Source organism: Lampetra planeri, chromosome 44, assembly GCF_965212315.1.
Source record: "Lampetra planeri chromosome 44, kcLamPlan1.2.h2, whole genome shotgun sequence".
In the NCBI taxonomy this organism is placed as follows: Eukaryota; Metazoa; Chordata; class Hyperoartia; order Petromyzontiformes; family Petromyzontidae; genus Lampetra; species Lampetra planeri.
In genome coordinates this window covers 3566835-3584218 of record NC_136150.1, presented here as the reverse complement: position 1 = coordinate 3584218, position 17384 = coordinate 3566835, and the positions used below count along the sequence as shown (strand labels likewise).

The following is a 17384-nucleotide window of genomic DNA, read 5'->3' as shown; positions in this document are numbered from 1 at the left end:
GTGTTGTGTACATGTTGTGTATATTATTCACAAAGTAATAAAGCGATTACGTTGGTGAACATCTGTTGTTGTTCCTGCTGTGATAGAAGCAGAGTGGTAAGTGTGGAGTGTGTGGTGTGTGGTGGTTGGTGGTGGTGTGTGATGGTGTGGTGTGTGGTGGTGGTGGTTGGTGGTGGTTGGTGGTGGTGGTTGGTGGTGGTGGTTGTGGTGGTGGTGGTTGTTGGTGGTGGTTGGTGGTCGTGTGCGGTGGTGGTGGTTGGTGGTGGTGGTTGTTGGTGGTTGTTGGTGGTGGTGGTTGTTGGTGGTGGTGGTTGTTGGTGGTGGTGGTTGTTGGTGGTGGTGGTTGTTGGTGGTGGTTGTTGGTGGTGGTGGTTGTTGGTGGTGGTGGTTGTTGGTGGTGGTGGTTGTTGGTGGTGGTGGTTGTTGGTGGTGGTGGTTGTTGGTGGTGGTGGTTGTTGGTGGTGGTGGTTGTTGGTGGTGGTGGTTGTTGGTGGTGGTGGTTGTTGGTGGTGGTGGTTGTTGGTGGTGGAACGAGCGCCACCTCGAGTCCACATCTCGCATCGCCGCCGCTCTCACGGCGACGGCGGGAGAGAAGCAGCAGCAGGAGGAGGGTGGTGGTGGACGTGGTGGTGGTGGGAGACGGAGCGCCGTTGTCAACCACGGAGTCAACACGCGCTGACAGGAGAAGGAGGAGGCCGGGAGACCCCTGCCCCAAGACGCAAGGCGACTTCAAGGGGCCACAGAAGCGGACGACGAGGAGGAGGAGGGAGGAGAGAGACGCAGCAACGGGGGCCACATCTTGACAGCTCAACATACACAAGTCCGCGCGATCGTTCTCGTCGACAGAAAGCCCTACTGTGTGGACCCCCTTTGGGACCCTTTAAAGGATCACCAAGGGGTCACCAAGGGGGTCACCAAGGGGGTCACATCGAAGGCGACGCCTCGACCCGGGGCCATGCGGCCCTCACTCAGGGCAGCAGGAGGAGGCCCCTGAGCGCCGCCCTCCCCCGCGAGGTAAGGGGGGGGGCCCACGGGGGGGGGGGGGGGCACCCCGAGCTACTGGGGGGCGGGGTGGGGGTCTCGGGGTGGGGGCGTCGTGGGGGGCCCTGACCCCCCCCCCCGCTGTGTGAGAGGGGAGGCAGGGGAGGCCGAGGCATGGAGTCGGAGCCCGCGGCTAGGGCGTGGGCGGTCTGGGGGGGACAGGGGGTCGAGTTTGGTTGTGGTGTTGTTGTGAGGGTGTAGTTGTGTTGTGATGTTGTGTTGTTGTTGTGAGGGGTGTAGTTGTGTTGTAGTTGTGGTAGTGTTGTAGTTGTGGTGTTGTAGTTGTGTTGTTGTGAGGGGTGTAGTTGTGTTGTAGTTGTGGTATTGTTGTAGTGTTGTAGTTGTGGTGTTGTAGTTGTGTTGTGGTGTTGTGAGGGGTGTAGTTGTGTAGTTGTGAGGGTGTAATTGTGTAGTTTGTTGTTGTGAGGGGTGTAGTTGTGTTGTTGTAGTTGTGTTGTTGTGAGGGTGTAGTTGTGGTGTTGTAGTTTTGTTGTTGTTGTGGTGTAGTTGTGGTGAGGGGTGTAGTTGTTGTGAGGGTGTAGTGTTGTGTGAGGGTGTAGTTGTGGTATAGTTGTGGTGTTGTAGTTGTGTTGTTGTGTGAGGGGTGTAGTTGTGTTGTGGTTGTGTTGTTGTGAGGGGTGTAGTTGTGTTATGTGAGGGTGTAGTTGTGTAGTTGTGGTGTAGTTGTGGTGTTGTATTTGTGTTGTGTGAGGGGTGTAGTTTTGTTGTGGTTGTGTTGTTGTGAGGGGTGTAGTTGTGTTGTGTGAGGGTGTAGTTGTGGTGTTGTAGTGTGAGGGTGTAGTTGTGGTGTTGTTGTGTGAGGGGTGTAGTTGTGTAGTTGTGAGGGTGTAGCTGTGTTGTTGTAAGGGTGTAGTTGTGGTGTTGTAGTTATGTTGTTGTGTGAGGGGTGTAGTTGTGGTGTTGTGAGGGGTGTAGTTGTGGTGTTGTGAGGGGTGTAGTTGTAGTTGTGTTGTGAGGGTGTAGTTGTGTAGTTTGTTGTTGTGAGGGGTGTAGTGTTGTTGTAGTTGTGTTGTTGTGAGGGTGTAGTTGTGGTGTTGTAGTTTTGTTGTTGTGGTGGTGTAGTTGTGTTGTGGTGAGGGGTGTAGTTGTTGTGAGGGTGTAGTGTTGTGTGAGGGTGTAGTTGTGGTATAGTTGTGGTGTTGTAGTTGTGTTGTTGTGTGAGGGGTGTAGTTGTGTTGTTGTGGTTGTGTTGTTGTGAGGGGTGTAGTTGTGTAGTTGTGGTGTTGTATTTGTGTTGTGTGAGGGGTGTAGTTTTGTTGTGGTTGTGTTGTGAGGGGTGTAGTTGTGGTGTTGTAGTGTGAGGGTGTAGTTGTGGTGTTGTTGTGTGAGGGGTGTAGTTGTGTCGTGAGGGTGTAGTTGTGTTGTTGTAAGGGTGTAGTTGTGGTGTTGTAGTTATGTTGTGTGAGGGGTGTAGTTGTGGTGTTGTGAGGGGTGTAGTTGTGTTGTTGTTGTGGTGTTGTGAGGGTGTAGTTGGGTTGTTGTGAGGGGTGTAGTTTTGTTGTTGTTGTGGTGTTGTGAGGGTGTAGTTGGGTTGTTGTGAGGGGTGTAGTTGTGTTTGCGTTAGAGGTACAATTGTGTTGGGGTTAGGGGTGTAATTGGGTTATGGGTATATTTGTGATAAGGACAGGGTTATAGTTGTGTTAGTGGTGTAGTTGTGTTAGTGGTGTAGTTGTGTTGTGGGCGGTGTAGTTGTGTTGTTGTGAGGGGTGTAGTTGTGTTGTTGTTGGGGGTATATTTGTTTGTTGTGACAGGGTTAGGGGGTTAGGGGTCTGTAGGTAGAGCTATGGTTATAGGGTCGGACTTATCCCATATCCATAACGCTAACCTGTAGCTCGAATTCTAACCTAGCCCTACTGTACATATAAGGCTGTGGTTAAGTCAACGTTAGGACTACAGCGTTAGTGTTAGGGGTATGGTGGGGCTGGGGTTAGAGATATAGGGCTAGTATCAGCGAATTGGGGTTAATGTTTGTGCTTGTAGGGCCAGCTTTGTAGGCTGGGTAAGGTTCGGGCCATATAGTCCAGGCTATAGGGTAAGAGTTATGGGGTCGGGCCTGTATGCTGTGACTCGAACCTATAGTGTACCAGGCTAACCCTACCCTGGTGAACACGGTAGTCGCAGGCTCCGGCCCTGTGCTATTGGTTAGACAATCGCCAACTCGGTTTCACAAAACTTTATTTCGTAACAAACAAAAAATGTTGCACGCAACGACAGTTCGGGTTAAATTAGTGCATAGTTGTTTGGGTCTATCGGCTGTGTATAGGCCTATGGGGTTAATGTTATTGAGACTGTGTACAGTATTAGCGTGGTCATTTCCCTAACGTACCGTGTGGTCGGCTGAGGGGTACGGCAAGGTGAGAGCATTAGAGTTAAGGGCTAGGTTATAGGGTTAGAGCTTTGGGTATGGCAGGGCTGGGTTATAGGGTTAGAGCTTTGGGTATGGCAGGGCTGGGTTATAGGGTTAGAGCTTTGGGTATGGCAGGGCTGGGTGTATAGGTTATGGGTATGACAGGGCTGGGTATATAGGTTATGGGTATGACAGGGCTAGGTATATAGGTTATGTGTATGGCAGGGCTGGGTGTATAGGTTATGGGTATGGCAGGGCTGGGTGTATAGGTTATGTGTATGGCAGGGCTGGGTATATAGGTTATGGGTATGGCAGGGCTGGGTATATAGGTTATGTGTATGGCAGGGCTGGGTATATAGGTTATGGGTATGGCAGGGCTGGGTGTATAGGTTATGTGTATGGCAGGGCTAGGTATATAGGTTATGTGTATGGCAGGGCTGGGTATATAGGTTATGGGTATGGCAGGGCTAGATATATAGGTTATGGGTATGGCAGGGCTAGGTGTATAGGTTATGTGTATGGCAGGGCTAGGTATATAGGTTATGGGTATGGCAGGGCTAGATATATAGGTTATGGGTATGGCAGGGCTAGGTGTATAGGTTATGTGTATGGCAGGGCTAGGTATATAGGTTATGGGTATGGCAGGGCTAGGTATATAGGTTATGGGTATGGCAGGGCTAGGTGTATAGGTTATGGGTATGGCAGGGCTAGGTGTATAGGTTATGGGTATGGCAGGGCTAGGCTATAGGCTTCGTGTGTGCGTGCTCTTTGGCTGCCAGTCTGAGGGTTAAGGTCCCTGATAAGGGGTTCTTATTTGGGTCCCTGTGTCTTTATGTGTTTGCGTTTTTACGTAGCTGTGTGTTCGTGTACTTATGTATCTATATATATAAAATCGCAAATCTGTCTGTCTGTCTGTGTGTGTGTCTGTCTGTCTGTCTGTGTGTCGCCGGACCATACGCAGTTTCATTGGACGACCGGCGCGGAACACGGTGGTTGCTCCTGGCAACGGGTAGCGACGCATTCGCTGCGGGGTGGACGCCATTTTTAATTCCCATTAAAAATATGCGCACGCATTAATACGCGACTCTGAGGTAAATTCATCAAAGTTTCACGTCCTCTTCACTCCCCCCCCCAACCCCAATGTGTGCAATTACTATTATAGGGTCGGTAGATAATAAAATTATAGCGATTAGACAGTATTATTGTAGCGCGGGGGGGGGGTAAGGGCCCCAGTACCCAGCCTCAGCCGGGTGGGCAATCTAGGCGAGGCCGGAGGCTCTGCACGGTACTAGGCCTCGACACCCCACCCGTGTCAAGCGACGACTTTGTTGTATAAACTCGATATACCCAGCGTTGCCCGGGGGGAAAATACATTTAAAATCTTCTGAAAACTTTCAAACATTACATACCAATGAAAAAACAACTGTGTAATTACTTTTAAACCCGACGCGCCAAGAATCGATTCTTTAAATGTTGACTGTACAAATAGTCATTAAGCTGGGTGAGCGTACTGGCAGTCTATAATGTAGATTGTATCCTGGTTATTAAGCTGGGTGGGTGTACTGGCAGTCTATAATGTAGACTGTAGCCTGGTTATTAAGTAAAGTGAGTCAATTTGTAACACGTAGGCTTTCGCGACCATTATTCATAAACAACGTTATTGGGTTTAGATCGCCTTATTTATTAATGTGTTGTAACCCTCCACCACCCGACACGGCCAATCAGTAAAAAAGTGTCACGTTGATAAAAGACTAATAGTTCACTGCTTTAGCCCACCGGTGTGTTGAAGCGTGAAACCACAACAATTACCATTTCAGAGTACGACGTTTCGCTGATGCTGGATGCAATTACCAGCGAAACGTCGTACTCAAAAATTGTCTGTCCGTCTGTGTACGCTCGCTTGCGAGGGATTTGCCGGGAGGCACGTCCCGTGCCCCGCGATGGGAATAAGCATGTCAGTTTTTTTATCCGTCACCTTTAAAGTGGTTTAATGATCGATTTAGTGTTATTCAACTTTATTTATTTATTTCTTCTGTGTATATATGTAAGGTTATTAAGAAATATATTTTTCACCCGGGCAACGCCGGGTACTTCTGCTCGTGTTTTTATATTTGTGCCTGTGTTTTGTGTCCTTGTGTATGTGCGTGTGTACAGTACTTTAGTTTGTGTTTACATGTTGATGTCCTTGTGTTTGTGTCCTTGGGTGTTCGTGTCTTTGTGGCTATTTGTGTGTTAACGTGTTTGTGTATCCAGTGCTGTGTGTATTTATGTTATTATTTGTGCCCCTATGCTTGTGTCTGTTTCCCTGTGTTTTGTGTTCCTGTGTTTGTGTCTCTGTTTGGGGAGCTGTGCTTTTGTGTCACTTTGTTTGTGCCCCTTGGTGTTTACATTTGGTTCACAGACCCTGTGTGTTCACGATGTGTACGCTTTTATGTGTGCTTTGATGTATTTGTACTCTGGTGGAAGTATGCACTATAATGAGATGTGTACGCTTGCCATCCACACGGCGGTCACAAACAGTGGCATCTCGTACTCTTAGGTTTTTCGGTAAAGTCACGTAGGTAAAAAATAAAAATATAATTGAAATAAGAATAGAAATAAAATAATAAATCACTTTTCCTTTCTATTATTATTGCAATTATATTTTTATTATTTATTTTTTACCTACGTGAATTTACCGAAAAATTAAAATAAAAAATTACTTTTTTTTATTTCTATTATTATTGCAATTATATTTGTATTTTTTTACCTACGTGACTTTACCGAAAAACCTAAGAATATGAATCCTTGCAGTCACGAAAGCTTCAAATCTAGTGGCATCTCAACCTCCGCCAGGTCACCTCAGCCTAAACCCACTTGCATCCACAAATACATTCGGCATTACGAAAACACCAGCGTGCGTTTGACATCCACCAGCAGCACAGTGGGAGATCGAGCGGCCGGATGTGCGCGTGTAGTTTTCGACACACACCGCTCTGACGGATGTTTCGCTGACCTTAATACCTTAATAGATGCTCGCTTACGGATTACCGTCTGCAGGGCGTTGTGCGTTGGGTACCGTTTGCATACCGCCTACTCAATTAAGAGATTCTGTGAACCTGAACGGGGTTGCTATGGTGATTCTTTACTTAATGGTTGCTGCGGTGGTGGTGCTGCTACTTGGTTTGGTTGCTAAGGTGATGCTACTTGGCTATTTTTCCCCACGGTGACACTTCGGCATGGTTGCTTTAGCGTAACTCGTTGGCGTCGTTCCTACTGAGATACTGCTTGGCGTTGTTGCCATGACGACGCTCCTTGGTTCGGTTGCTATGGTGTTGCTATTTAGCTTGGTTGCTATGGCAATGCTTCTCGGAGCGGTTGCCGTGACAACGGAGAGGGAGGGAGTGTGTGACGTTTCAAGACGTCATCGTTTCAGCCGACCCTGAACACCACACATTGTCACATCACGTTGTCCCGCATCATCATACTTCACAACAATCTAACATCACATATTTATCATAACACATGTTTGTGTACCTGTGTATTTACACTTGGCTAACATACCCTGTGTGCCCACGATGTGTACTCTGCGAGGTTGACTCAGCCTTAATTGAGTGCCTGATGCTTTGTGTAAACAACACTGGGAAACAAGGTGGCTAGGCATGGTGTTGGCCACCGACTCCCTCGTGTGCTGTGCCGGACTTCATAGGTACCCACAAACAGCACTTGCCCCAAGAATCTGTTAAAGGCTATATGGGGGGTCTTTGTATGTTTGTTGGGAGCGGTGGTGTAGTGGTTGGCCCTCTGCACTTTAAACCTGGCGACCCGAGTTCGATTCATACCCATGGCCACCATCAGTGACGGTGAATATCTGATCCGGTCCTTGGCCTCTCCAAGGTCAACTCAGCCTTGTATGAGCGCCGGGCGCGGTGTGTAAATATCAGCCTTGGCGAGGCAAAGGCGGCTGAGCGCGTAACTGACCACACCACCCCGTCGTGTGACGGTTCCGGCCTTCAAAGACGCTCGCTCGCACCCCTTGCCCCTACATTTTAAGTGAGCTTCAAGCGGGATCTTTTATCTTTGTGTTCTTGTGCGAGCAGTGAGACCCCCACTGCCGTGGGGGGCGAGGGGCCCCGCATCCAGAGGGAGATGACCGTGGGGGCGGTGCCCTGAGCAAGGGAACGGTGGTGCCCCGGTTGACGCCGATGGGAGCACCACCAGGGCTGCCCGGATCGCGTGACTCCGCTCTCAGCGCCGGCCCTGTGCAGGTGAGCTTTGATCGGTTCACCACTGGACGAAAGCCTCTCCAATCTGTTGCTATGTCTCACCCGAGCACCTGTACACTGAGCTGATTTCATCGCTCCATCTCCACGGTGGGCCTAATCTTATACGTGTTCCATTCCTTGGCTGGCACTGTGGTCGTTTGTTTGCGTGTGTCTGTGGTTAATCCGGTGTACGTACGTGTTTGGGCAGGCATGTGTGCGTAGTTAATTGTTGCGTGTGGGGAGTGGTAGCTCAGTGGTAAGCGCACTGCTCTACGAACCCGGAGACTAAGTTCGATTCCGGCTCGTATCCAAAACCAGTGACGATTATCTGAACCAGTCCCAAGGCCTCCCATAGGTGGTTCATTCTTCAATGAGAACCTGGTGGATAAACATCAGCACTGGGAATAAATTAACCCGTAAAAAAAAGTTTTTCACTATAAATCTTTTATATGCGTGGCGGCTAGAGTCCTCTCGTCCTCTGGCTTGAGATGGCTGCCACCTATGGGTCAGATGATTGCCTGCCACCATTAAGCAATTGGCAATTAAATATTTTAAAAAAATTCCTAAAAAGTGTAAAGTTATGGAAAAAAATATTTCACGAAAATAAATTGTCACGCACAACGAGTTTATGTGCAAAATGTCAGCTCGATTGGATCACGGGAAGTGGGTTAAAAAACGACCGAAAGATTTGCACGGTCATAAGCGCGCAAGCAAGCAAGTGAACTTAATATAAAAGATTTAATAAATAGGGAATCAAAATGCGGCCAGCACTTGCCCCAACAGAGTGTGTGTGTCTGCATAGGGATGGATTCGACCATCACACTGTGGCAGTTCCTGCTGCAGCTGCTGCTGGACGTGCGGAACCAGAACCTCATCGCGTGGACCTCGTCGGACGGGGAGTTCAAGCTGCTGCAGGCCGAGGAGGTGGCGCGCCTGTGGGGGCTGCGCAAGAACAAGACCAACATGAACTACGACAAGCTGAGCAGGGCGCTGAGATACTACTACGAGAAGGTGGGGGGGGGGACACGGGGACATGTCACAGGGACAGGGAGATACAACATCAGAGAACGAGACCGATGTGACGAGTAGATACTTGTACGAGACGGTAGGGAGACACGGGTACACTGGTGGGACATGAAGAACACACAGATAGAGTAACGTAATTTATGAGCCCGTGAAATTCAATTTGTTGAGACAATTACTGTCCAACAACCAGAGGGTCCAAGGCTATCGCTAGCAGGGCACGTGGTGGCACACCAGCACAATGGGTGAACTGGGCGTGTCAGTGTGGTGTGTGGCAATTTAAGCCTGGTGAATTTAGAGAGCTGTGCGTGCCGCGTTCACTGAGTCGAGCGCCGTGTGTCGTGTCGCGTAGAACATCATCAAGAAGGTGAACGGTCAGAAGTTTGTCTACAAGTTCGTCTCGTTCCCCGAATCGGTGAACCTGGATACGGCGTCGCTCACGTCTGCCGACGCCGAGCGTGTCACGACCCTCCTACTGGAGGGCGCCAGCAAGACGGGGCCTTCGGGGCCCTCCACCGTCTCTTCCAGCACCGCCGCCACAGCGGCCGGGCCCGCTCAGCCGCCCGCCGTCGTCATGGGCAACGGCGCGGTGACGGTGGCCGGGGTGGCGGCGTCCGCCGGCGTCACCGACTGGGGGGGCGTGGTGGACGGAGGGGCACGGAGATCCGGCGGGAAGGTGGGTGGGGGTGCCGTCGCGTCCGCCGGCGGTGGCGGTGGTGGCGGTGGTGGCGGTGGCACCTCCGGCTCGGACTACAAGACGTCGGGGCTGTACTCCACGTTCACCATCTACTCGCTGCAGGCGGCGCCCAGCGGCGTGCAAACCGGTGCCGCCCAGCAGCCCGCCGCGCCGACGCCAATGTCGCTGCCGGTGCAGCAACCGGCCAAGACGGTGGCGCACGGGGTAGCGCAGTCCTCGGTGGTGCAGGAAGGCACCGAGCGGACCGAAGGGGAAGCGCCCCTGCCGCACGGAGCCTCCGTGCCAGCTACGGTGCACTTGGGCGCTCACGAGGTGCAAGGCGAAAAGAGGGTAAGGGCACGTTCATTTGCTGTAGTGGTTGTGATGTGGTCCTCTGTGATGGTGTATGAATGTGGGTTCGCGTTGCTGTGTGTTGTTAGGATAATGATTATGTAATGGGGTAGAGGTTGTGATGTTTGTTGGTGGTGATGAGGAGGTGATTACGTAAAGATGTGTTATCAATGCGCGGAGGAGATAGTATCGACGTGGATCTGATTGTTATGCATCATCGCAACCTCTCGTTGTGTTTTTTCGCCTGTTGTTGACTGCGTTCAGAACCCCAAGGAGGAGGAGGAGGTGGATGCGGTTGACGTGGAGATTGTGGTGATGCGGCCTGAGTCGTCACCGGGTACCCCCGAAGAGGAGGTGGGGCCGTCGCTGCCCATGGTGGTCGTGAAGGAGGCACCCTCCCAATTCTCAACGGGCGCCCAGCTGACTCTGGTATCCGCGGCGAGCACACCCATCACTACGGCGACACTGCAGTCATCCGGCATCTCACAGGTGAGGGGTCGCCATGGCAAAGCTTGCTAAGTGCGGATACCACCTCGCCACCCCCCCCCCGCCACCACAATTACAAGCGTATAATAATAACGACAACACAACAACTCAACACGTAGGTTTTCCCAGCCAATATTCTATATTTTGGCGTAAAATCCCTTCACTACCCAACACAGCCAAACAAATCACGTTGTCGCGCGGTGTGCAAGCGTTTAACTACACGCCGATTATGAGCGTTTTAGCTCACGCACCGCGGGCGAGAGAGAAATCCTCACGGCCAGATCTCGAAATTAGATTCGACTTTTTGCATGAAACTGTGTTGAGCATCTTCCAGAAAATCCATACAGTTATGGATTTAAATTTTCGATTTAAAGCTTTCGTGACTGCAGGGATTCATCTTCTTGGTTCTTTCGGTAAAGTCACGTAGAATGGCAATAATAAAATAATAAAAATAAAACATAATTCTTTTTATTTTTTTATTATTTCCATTCTACGTGACTTTATGGATTTTAGTCTCAATATTTTTTTACTCTGATTTCTATTCGCTTCATTGCATCGTAACTGCTGTTGTTATTTTAGCGATCCAGGCCACTCTTGCAAATGAGACTCATACTGGTCTCTTGGGTGAGTTTATTGACAACAGACAGTTTATTTGATTTGTTAGCCAGTTTCCCCGGCTATTTTAGATGGGAGATCTGAGCGGTTTCATGAGAACAGCAGCAACAATCAAATCAAAGATAAAAAAACATCAACGTTTGCCAAGAACAAGTACGGGGAGTCCTCCAGCGATATTGCACAACCAACAAACTACGGTCGTAAACGAAACGCACGCAAATCAAAAGAACAGTGCAAAATACAGGATGAAAGCAAGAGGTGCCAGAAACAGTTAGGTAAAGGTGCAAGCAAGTATGGCGCCTACTTTAAACAGGATCAACTTTAACACTCGGACATGGGTTGATTTAGATTTGATGGGTCGTTAATTGCATTGGCGCCTGGTTAAACGGGATCAACTTGAACACTCGGACATGGGTTGACTTAGATTTGATGGGTCGTTAATTGCATTGGTAACCTAAGGCACTCACCCCCCCCCCCCCCCCACCGGTAACCGTCGCCATGTCGTCGCTGTCGCACCGCAGATGGCGATGAGCCCATCGTCCCCAGAGGGGGGCGAGGCCCCCCGCGTGAAGAGACCCAAACCCCCCCAGCCCCCCCTGCTCATCATCTCCGAGTCGGATTCGTTGAGTTCTGGGGGGGTGCTCACCAGCACAGGGTGCCGCACCCTCGACATGATCCCCAGCCCCCTGATGCCGTTCACTACCGGGGCATCGCTGCTGGGGCAGGTCAGAGGGCAGCGCTGCCCCATCACACTCACCACACTGACCACCACCACACTGACCACACCACCACATTACCACACTGACCGTACTCACGACCACCTCACCACCATCACCACACTCACCAACATAGTGACTACAACCACCACACTCACCACCACACTGACCATACTCACGACCACCTCACCACCATCACCACACTCACCAACATGCTGACTACAACCACCATACTCACCACCACACTGACCACACTCACGACCGCCTCACCACCATCACCACACTCACCAACATACTGACTACAACCACCACACTCACCACCACACTGACCGTACTCACGACCACCTCACCACCATCACCACACTCACCAACATACTGACTACAACCACCACACTCACCACCACACTGACCATACTCACGACCACCTCACCACCATCACCACACTCACCAACATGCTGACTACAACCACCATACTCACCACCACACTGACCACACTCACGACCGCCTCACCACCATCACCACACTCACCAACATACTGACTACAACCACCACACTCACCACCACACTGGCCACACTCACTACCACCTCACCGCCATCACCACACTCACCACCACACTCACCACCACCCTCACCGCACTTAACACTACCCTCAACACACTGAACACCACACTCACCACGCACACCATGCTCACCACACCAGACCCACCGCTGACGTTTGAAAGCTGAAACCTGAAGTTTGGATCATTGTGGTTAGTGGTGCTAGTGCCAGCGACAATAATATTGTGGTGGCGACTGATGATAGTGGTCGATGACTGACTGTTGATATGGTGGCGATGTCATGGTGATGGTGATGATAACAGCGGTGATGATGTTAATGTGATGGTGACAATGGCAGCAGTCACGGCAGAGGTCGCAAACGGGTTTTGATTCCTTACCCGTACCCGGCCGCACCAGGGTCGCAAATGGGTACCCGTACCCGTACCCGGCCGGGTACGGGTACCCGTACGCTACCCGTACCCTACCCCAAATGAGTGACAAACGGTTACTCACCGGTGACTCACGGCCTACCCGTACCCGTACCCGGCCGCACCAGGGTCGCAAACGGGTACCCGTACCCGGCCGGGTACAGGTAGCCGGGTATCGGGTAGGGTACGGGTATCGGGTACCCGGTTGCGACCTCTGGGTCACGGTGGTGATGTTCCTGTGTGTGCGATCCTCAGCCTCTGTATCTGACGCCGTCGCCGCTGATCCCATCGGGCAGCATCCACTTCTGGAGCACGCTGAGCCCCCTGGCCCTGCAGAGCCCCGCTCGCACGCAGGCTGGCAATTCCTCCTTCCAGGTGAGCGTTCACTCACCATTGAGCTCACCACGCAAGCCACCAGCCGTCAATCACTCCTTCGCCACACGCCACTCGTTGGACACTACGCACGCACGCGGTGCATCGCACACAACACAGCTCGCACACGGGCAAGGAAATCCCTCTAGGTGAGCGTTCAATCACCACTCAGCTCACCATCTACACACTATAATACGCTACACGCACACTCACCACTGTCTCACCTCTGCCTCACCCCCCCCCCCCCCCACCGCCGTCGTGTGAAGTTCCCGTCTGCAGGATCCATGGCGACCATCCCCCTGGCGACGCTGGATGGCCTCTCTACCCCCGTGGTGCTCTCTCCTGGGCCGCAGAAAAACTAACTTCGTCGCATCTCACCGTCATCATCATCATCACTACCACCACATCATCACCAACACCATAATGACCGTACTCACTTATCTTCACCTCTTCACCTCTTCCTGCTCGGCCAACTTTTTGGAGATGTCGAAATGTGGTTTGGGGATATCATGAACCCTCATCATTGTTCTCACCGACATCATCGTCTTCATCATCGTCTTCATCATCGTCAGTGTCTTGTGTCACCAACTCCCCCTCCTCCTCACGGCTCCGTCTGTCGCCCATAGAGGGCGGACGTCAGTCATGGACTTGCCGCTGACAATCCAGTTCTGGGTTTGAGCCGGAACCCAGGCTCTTCTGAGAATCCGGTTCTGGCTTTGAGCTGGAACCCAGGCTCTTCTGAGAATCTGGTTCTGGCTTTGAGCTGGAACCCAGGCTCTTCTGAGAATCCGGTTCTGGCTTTGAGCTGGAATCCAGGCTCCTCAGAGAATCTGGTTCTGGCTTTGAGCTGGAACCCAGGCTCTTCTGAGAATCCGGTTATGGGTTTGAGCTGGAATCCAGGCTCCTCAGAGAATCTGGTTCTGGCTTTGAGCTGGAACCCAGGCTCTTCTGAGAATCCGGTTATGGGTTTGAGCTGGAATCCAGGCTCCTCAGAGAATCTGGTTCTGGGTTTGAGCTGGAACCCATACATATTTTCCACTGCGCCACCAAGCCATGCCAAGACAGCCCGGCTTGGCTCAGAAGGCGCCGGGTTGTTTTTCCACTGCGGGAGCCGAGCCGCTGACGTCTTGTGGCTGCGCGCGCTCCACGATCCCAGGCCTTGGCCCTGCTTGGCTCCGAGCCAGACGTCTTCTGGTGAGGCCTGCGTAGCACAAGGTGCCCCGTGCTGGCTCTGATGTGTCAGTGGAAAAGGGGTAATTAGGTTCCTCTTTGGCAATTCAGTTCTAGGCTTAATCCGGAACCCTGGCTTCCTTTGACTGTGGTCGCACCTCTCCTGTCAACTCAAGGAAGCTTCGTGTTGAGAAGATGTGGAGACGAAAAGTGAAGAAGGGAGCCGCTTTGTGACTCTACTGTGGACAGCAAGCAGAGTCTTTCAAGGAGGAGTTAATCAAATCCATGTGCCAACGACAACGCATGTGCCGCCTCAAACATTGAGACCCAGTCCAGAAGAACGGGGGACGTCTGGTGCGGAGATGGAGTAACATTGTTGGGGCCCACTGTAGAGTGACACTGCTGTGTGTCTGCAGTGCTACTGCGGTGGTGTGTGTGTGTCTGAAGTGACACTGTGATGTGTGTGTGTGTGTCTGGGGTGACGCTGGTGTGAGTCTCCAGTTAGACTGGGACTCTGCGAGGAGTGACACTGGTGTCGAGTATTCAGGGTCGTTGGGCCCAACGTGTGACGTGTCACTGGGGACCCATTGTAAAGCGACGGCAGTCACCAAACTACAGAGGTAACCCTTGGAAGAGAGGGCCATCAGGTTAGAGGGCAAGGGAGGTCATGGTGGGTGGGGGGGGGTGGGGAGGTGGGTGACCACCTTGGGTTTGATTTGGAACCGGGTGCTGCGGTGGGAATCCGTGTAAAAGGGTAGAGAGGCACAGGCCGCCCATTTCCCTCCGCTGGTAACAAGTGCTGCCCCCCCCCCCCCAGGCGTGGAGTCGTCTTCGTGTGCTGGGAGGCGGGGTTAGGGGCGGGCACGGCTTGGGTTTCAGAATCTAAGAGCATGACTCCGTGTGCCTCAAATTGCCACCATCACCACCGTCTCCACCACCACCGCCTCCTCCACCACCGCCTTCACTGTGAGGGAGATTGTCAGGGGCAGGGCAGTGAGTGTGTGCCTCATTCCAGCGTGCTTGGTGTTTTAGCAGTTGTGTGTGTATGTGCGTGCCGGTTCAAGAACGTGTGTTGTTCCAGAGAGTGTGTGTTGTTCCAGAGAGTGTGTGTTGTTCCAGAGAGTGTGTGTTGTTCCAGAGAGTGTGTGGTGTTTCAGTTCCAGAGAGTGTGTTGTTCCAGAGAGTGTGTTATTCCAGAGAGTGTGTTACAGAGAGTGTGTGTTGTTCCAGAGAGTGTGTGTTGTTCCAGAGAGTGTGTGGTGTTTCAGTTCCAGAGAGTGTGTTGTTCCAGAGAGTGTGTTATTCCAGAGAGTGTGTTACAGAGAGTGTGTGTTGTTCCAGAGAGTGTGTTGTTCCAGAGAGTGTGTTGTTCCAGAAAGTGTGTGTTCCACTTCCAGAGAGTGTGTGTTGTTCCAGAGAGTGTGTCTTGTTCCAGTTCCAGAGAGTGTGTCTTGTTCCAGAGTGTTGTATGTGCCGATTCCAGAGAGTGTGTGTTCCATCTCCGTAGAATGCGTGTCGCGCGAGATGTTCCAGTGTGCGTCTTTTTACGGAACGTGTACATTATTCTCTTAATGCACGCGTTGTTCCAGAGTATGCGTCGTTCCCCTCTGCGGTCAGATAGAATGCCTGTGTACTACGCATTGTGAGGATTTTTTAAGTGCGCGCGTGCGTGCGTGTTCACTCGACGCGTGCGTTTCTGTCCCAGTGCCCGTGTCCTGGTGTGTGTTGCGTGTGTGATGCACGCGTGTTGTCCCCCAGTGCCTGTGTGTTGCAGAGAGTGCGTGTGCGCGCGTAGTCACAGCGTGCCGCACGCGCGCCGTGCATCCGAAGTCGATACGGCTCGGACGTCACTGCTGTTTGTACCGGCCGCTGTGACCCGGCGTTCTCTGCCGCCCGTCAGTTGGTGCTGTGTCCTTGACCCTTGACTTCTGCCTTATTACTCTGACCCCCCCTCCCTCCCCCGTGCCCTGAACCCGCCCCTATCCGATCGCAATGACCTGTGACCCTTGCACCACAACCCCAATCGTCTGCTCTTCTGCCATGTGACCCTGTTGGGGGGTGGAGCGGTGGCGCAGCGGTTAGCGCACTGCACTTAGAAGCCGGCGACCCGAGTTCGAATTCCTGGCCACGGCCGATGCCGGCGGCGAACACCTGAACGGGTCCTGGGAGGGCGATTATCCGAACTTGCGTCCTGGGAGGGCGATTATCCGAACTTGGGTCCTGGGAGGGCGATTATCCGAACTTGCGTCCTCCCCCCCCCCCCCCCCCTTTTCAGAAATCCGCACTGACCAGCTTGGTGAAGTATGGTCAAACAACACTCACGACCCGCACGGCATGGGCAGTGGCCTGTAGCGTAGACGTGAACTCTCACGTCCCAACTCTACAACCATACCAACTCCGGCAGCATTAACCCTCTGACCCCCTGCACTGTCACACTTGACCTCTGACACCCACGAAGCCCTTCCTCCACACTCCTACTGTTTAGCCCCCCCCTTCACCCCAGTTGTGACGCTAATTTAAAGAGGTAATGCGTAACTTCAGAAGTTTCCTACGATGATTGTGAGGAATGAGTGCGTGCGTCGGTAGTGTGACCCCCACCTCTGAGGGTGGGGAGGGAGTGACCAGGTGACCCCTGACTTAACCCCCACCCCCACCCATTCCTGTTGAACCCTGAACTCACCCAAAGTCCAGGTCATTGGGTCACGTGTGTTTTGTCTCGGACTGGGAGATGTGTGTGGGGGTGGTTACTTGGGAGGGTTCCGTGAGTGACATACTGACGCTCCGTGCTTGCTTTACTGCACTTAGCAAAATATTTTTATACACAATTTGCATATATACAAATACACGGTATATATATACAGTATATATATATTTTACACAACTACGATCAGTGATAACGATGTTTTTATTGCTCTTCCTTGAGCGAGTCGGCGGCGTTGCGTCTCGCCGTGCTGCGCCCACATTCGGGACGCGCACGGACCCCCCCCCCCTCGAGCCCCCCCCCCCTCGAGCCCCCACCCCCTCGAGCCCCCCCCCCCCCCCGAGCCCCCACCCCCTCGAGCCCCCACCCCCTCGAGCCCCCACCCCCTCGAGCCCCCCCCCCCGAGCCCCCACCGGTCATTCGCAGTCCTCGCGATTGTAACTAAAGCTAGAGGCGCGGCCCTGCAAGTTTTCGCTCACGCTGGCAAGAAAGCCTCCGTTAGAGGGAGCTCTAGAAAGCACCCCACCACTACCAAGAGAGGGTATTTGGTCTACTCTTCCACGCTAAGCAGACGTCTTGGTAGAGGCGGGCGTACCCACACTTTACCCCACCACACACGACCTGCCGATCGACAGAGAACCCATGTCCACTGCTGG

The 17384-nt window shown here is 52.4% G+C and overlaps 1 protein-coding gene across 2 annotated transcripts; it reads left to right on the top strand.

The window, feature by feature from the left end:
* Window positions 1-570: 570 nt before the first annotated feature.
* On the top strand, window positions 571-16908 carry LOC144732812 (ETS domain-containing protein Elk-1-like). Of its 2 annotated transcripts, XM_078614421.1 has the most exons (9): window positions 571-1014; window positions 4371-4500; window positions 7489-7656; window positions 8456-8664; window positions 9029-9703; window positions 9968-10192; window positions 11326-11529; window positions 12741-12860; window positions 13124-16908. In XM_078614421.1, exons 4-9 carry the CDS (start codon window positions 8458-8460, stop codon window positions 13217-13219), a joined length of 1527 nt encoding a protein of 508 aa, XP_078470547.1. In that variant the 5' UTR covers window positions 571-1014; window positions 4371-4500; window positions 7489-7656; window positions 8456-8457; the 3' UTR covers window positions 13220-16908. The 2 variants fall into 2 exon arrangements, with proteins under 2 accessions (XP_078470547.1, XP_078470548.1); XM_078614422.1 differs by lacking the exon at window positions 4371-4500.
* The last annotated feature ends 476 nt before the right edge of the window (window positions 16909-17384 follow it).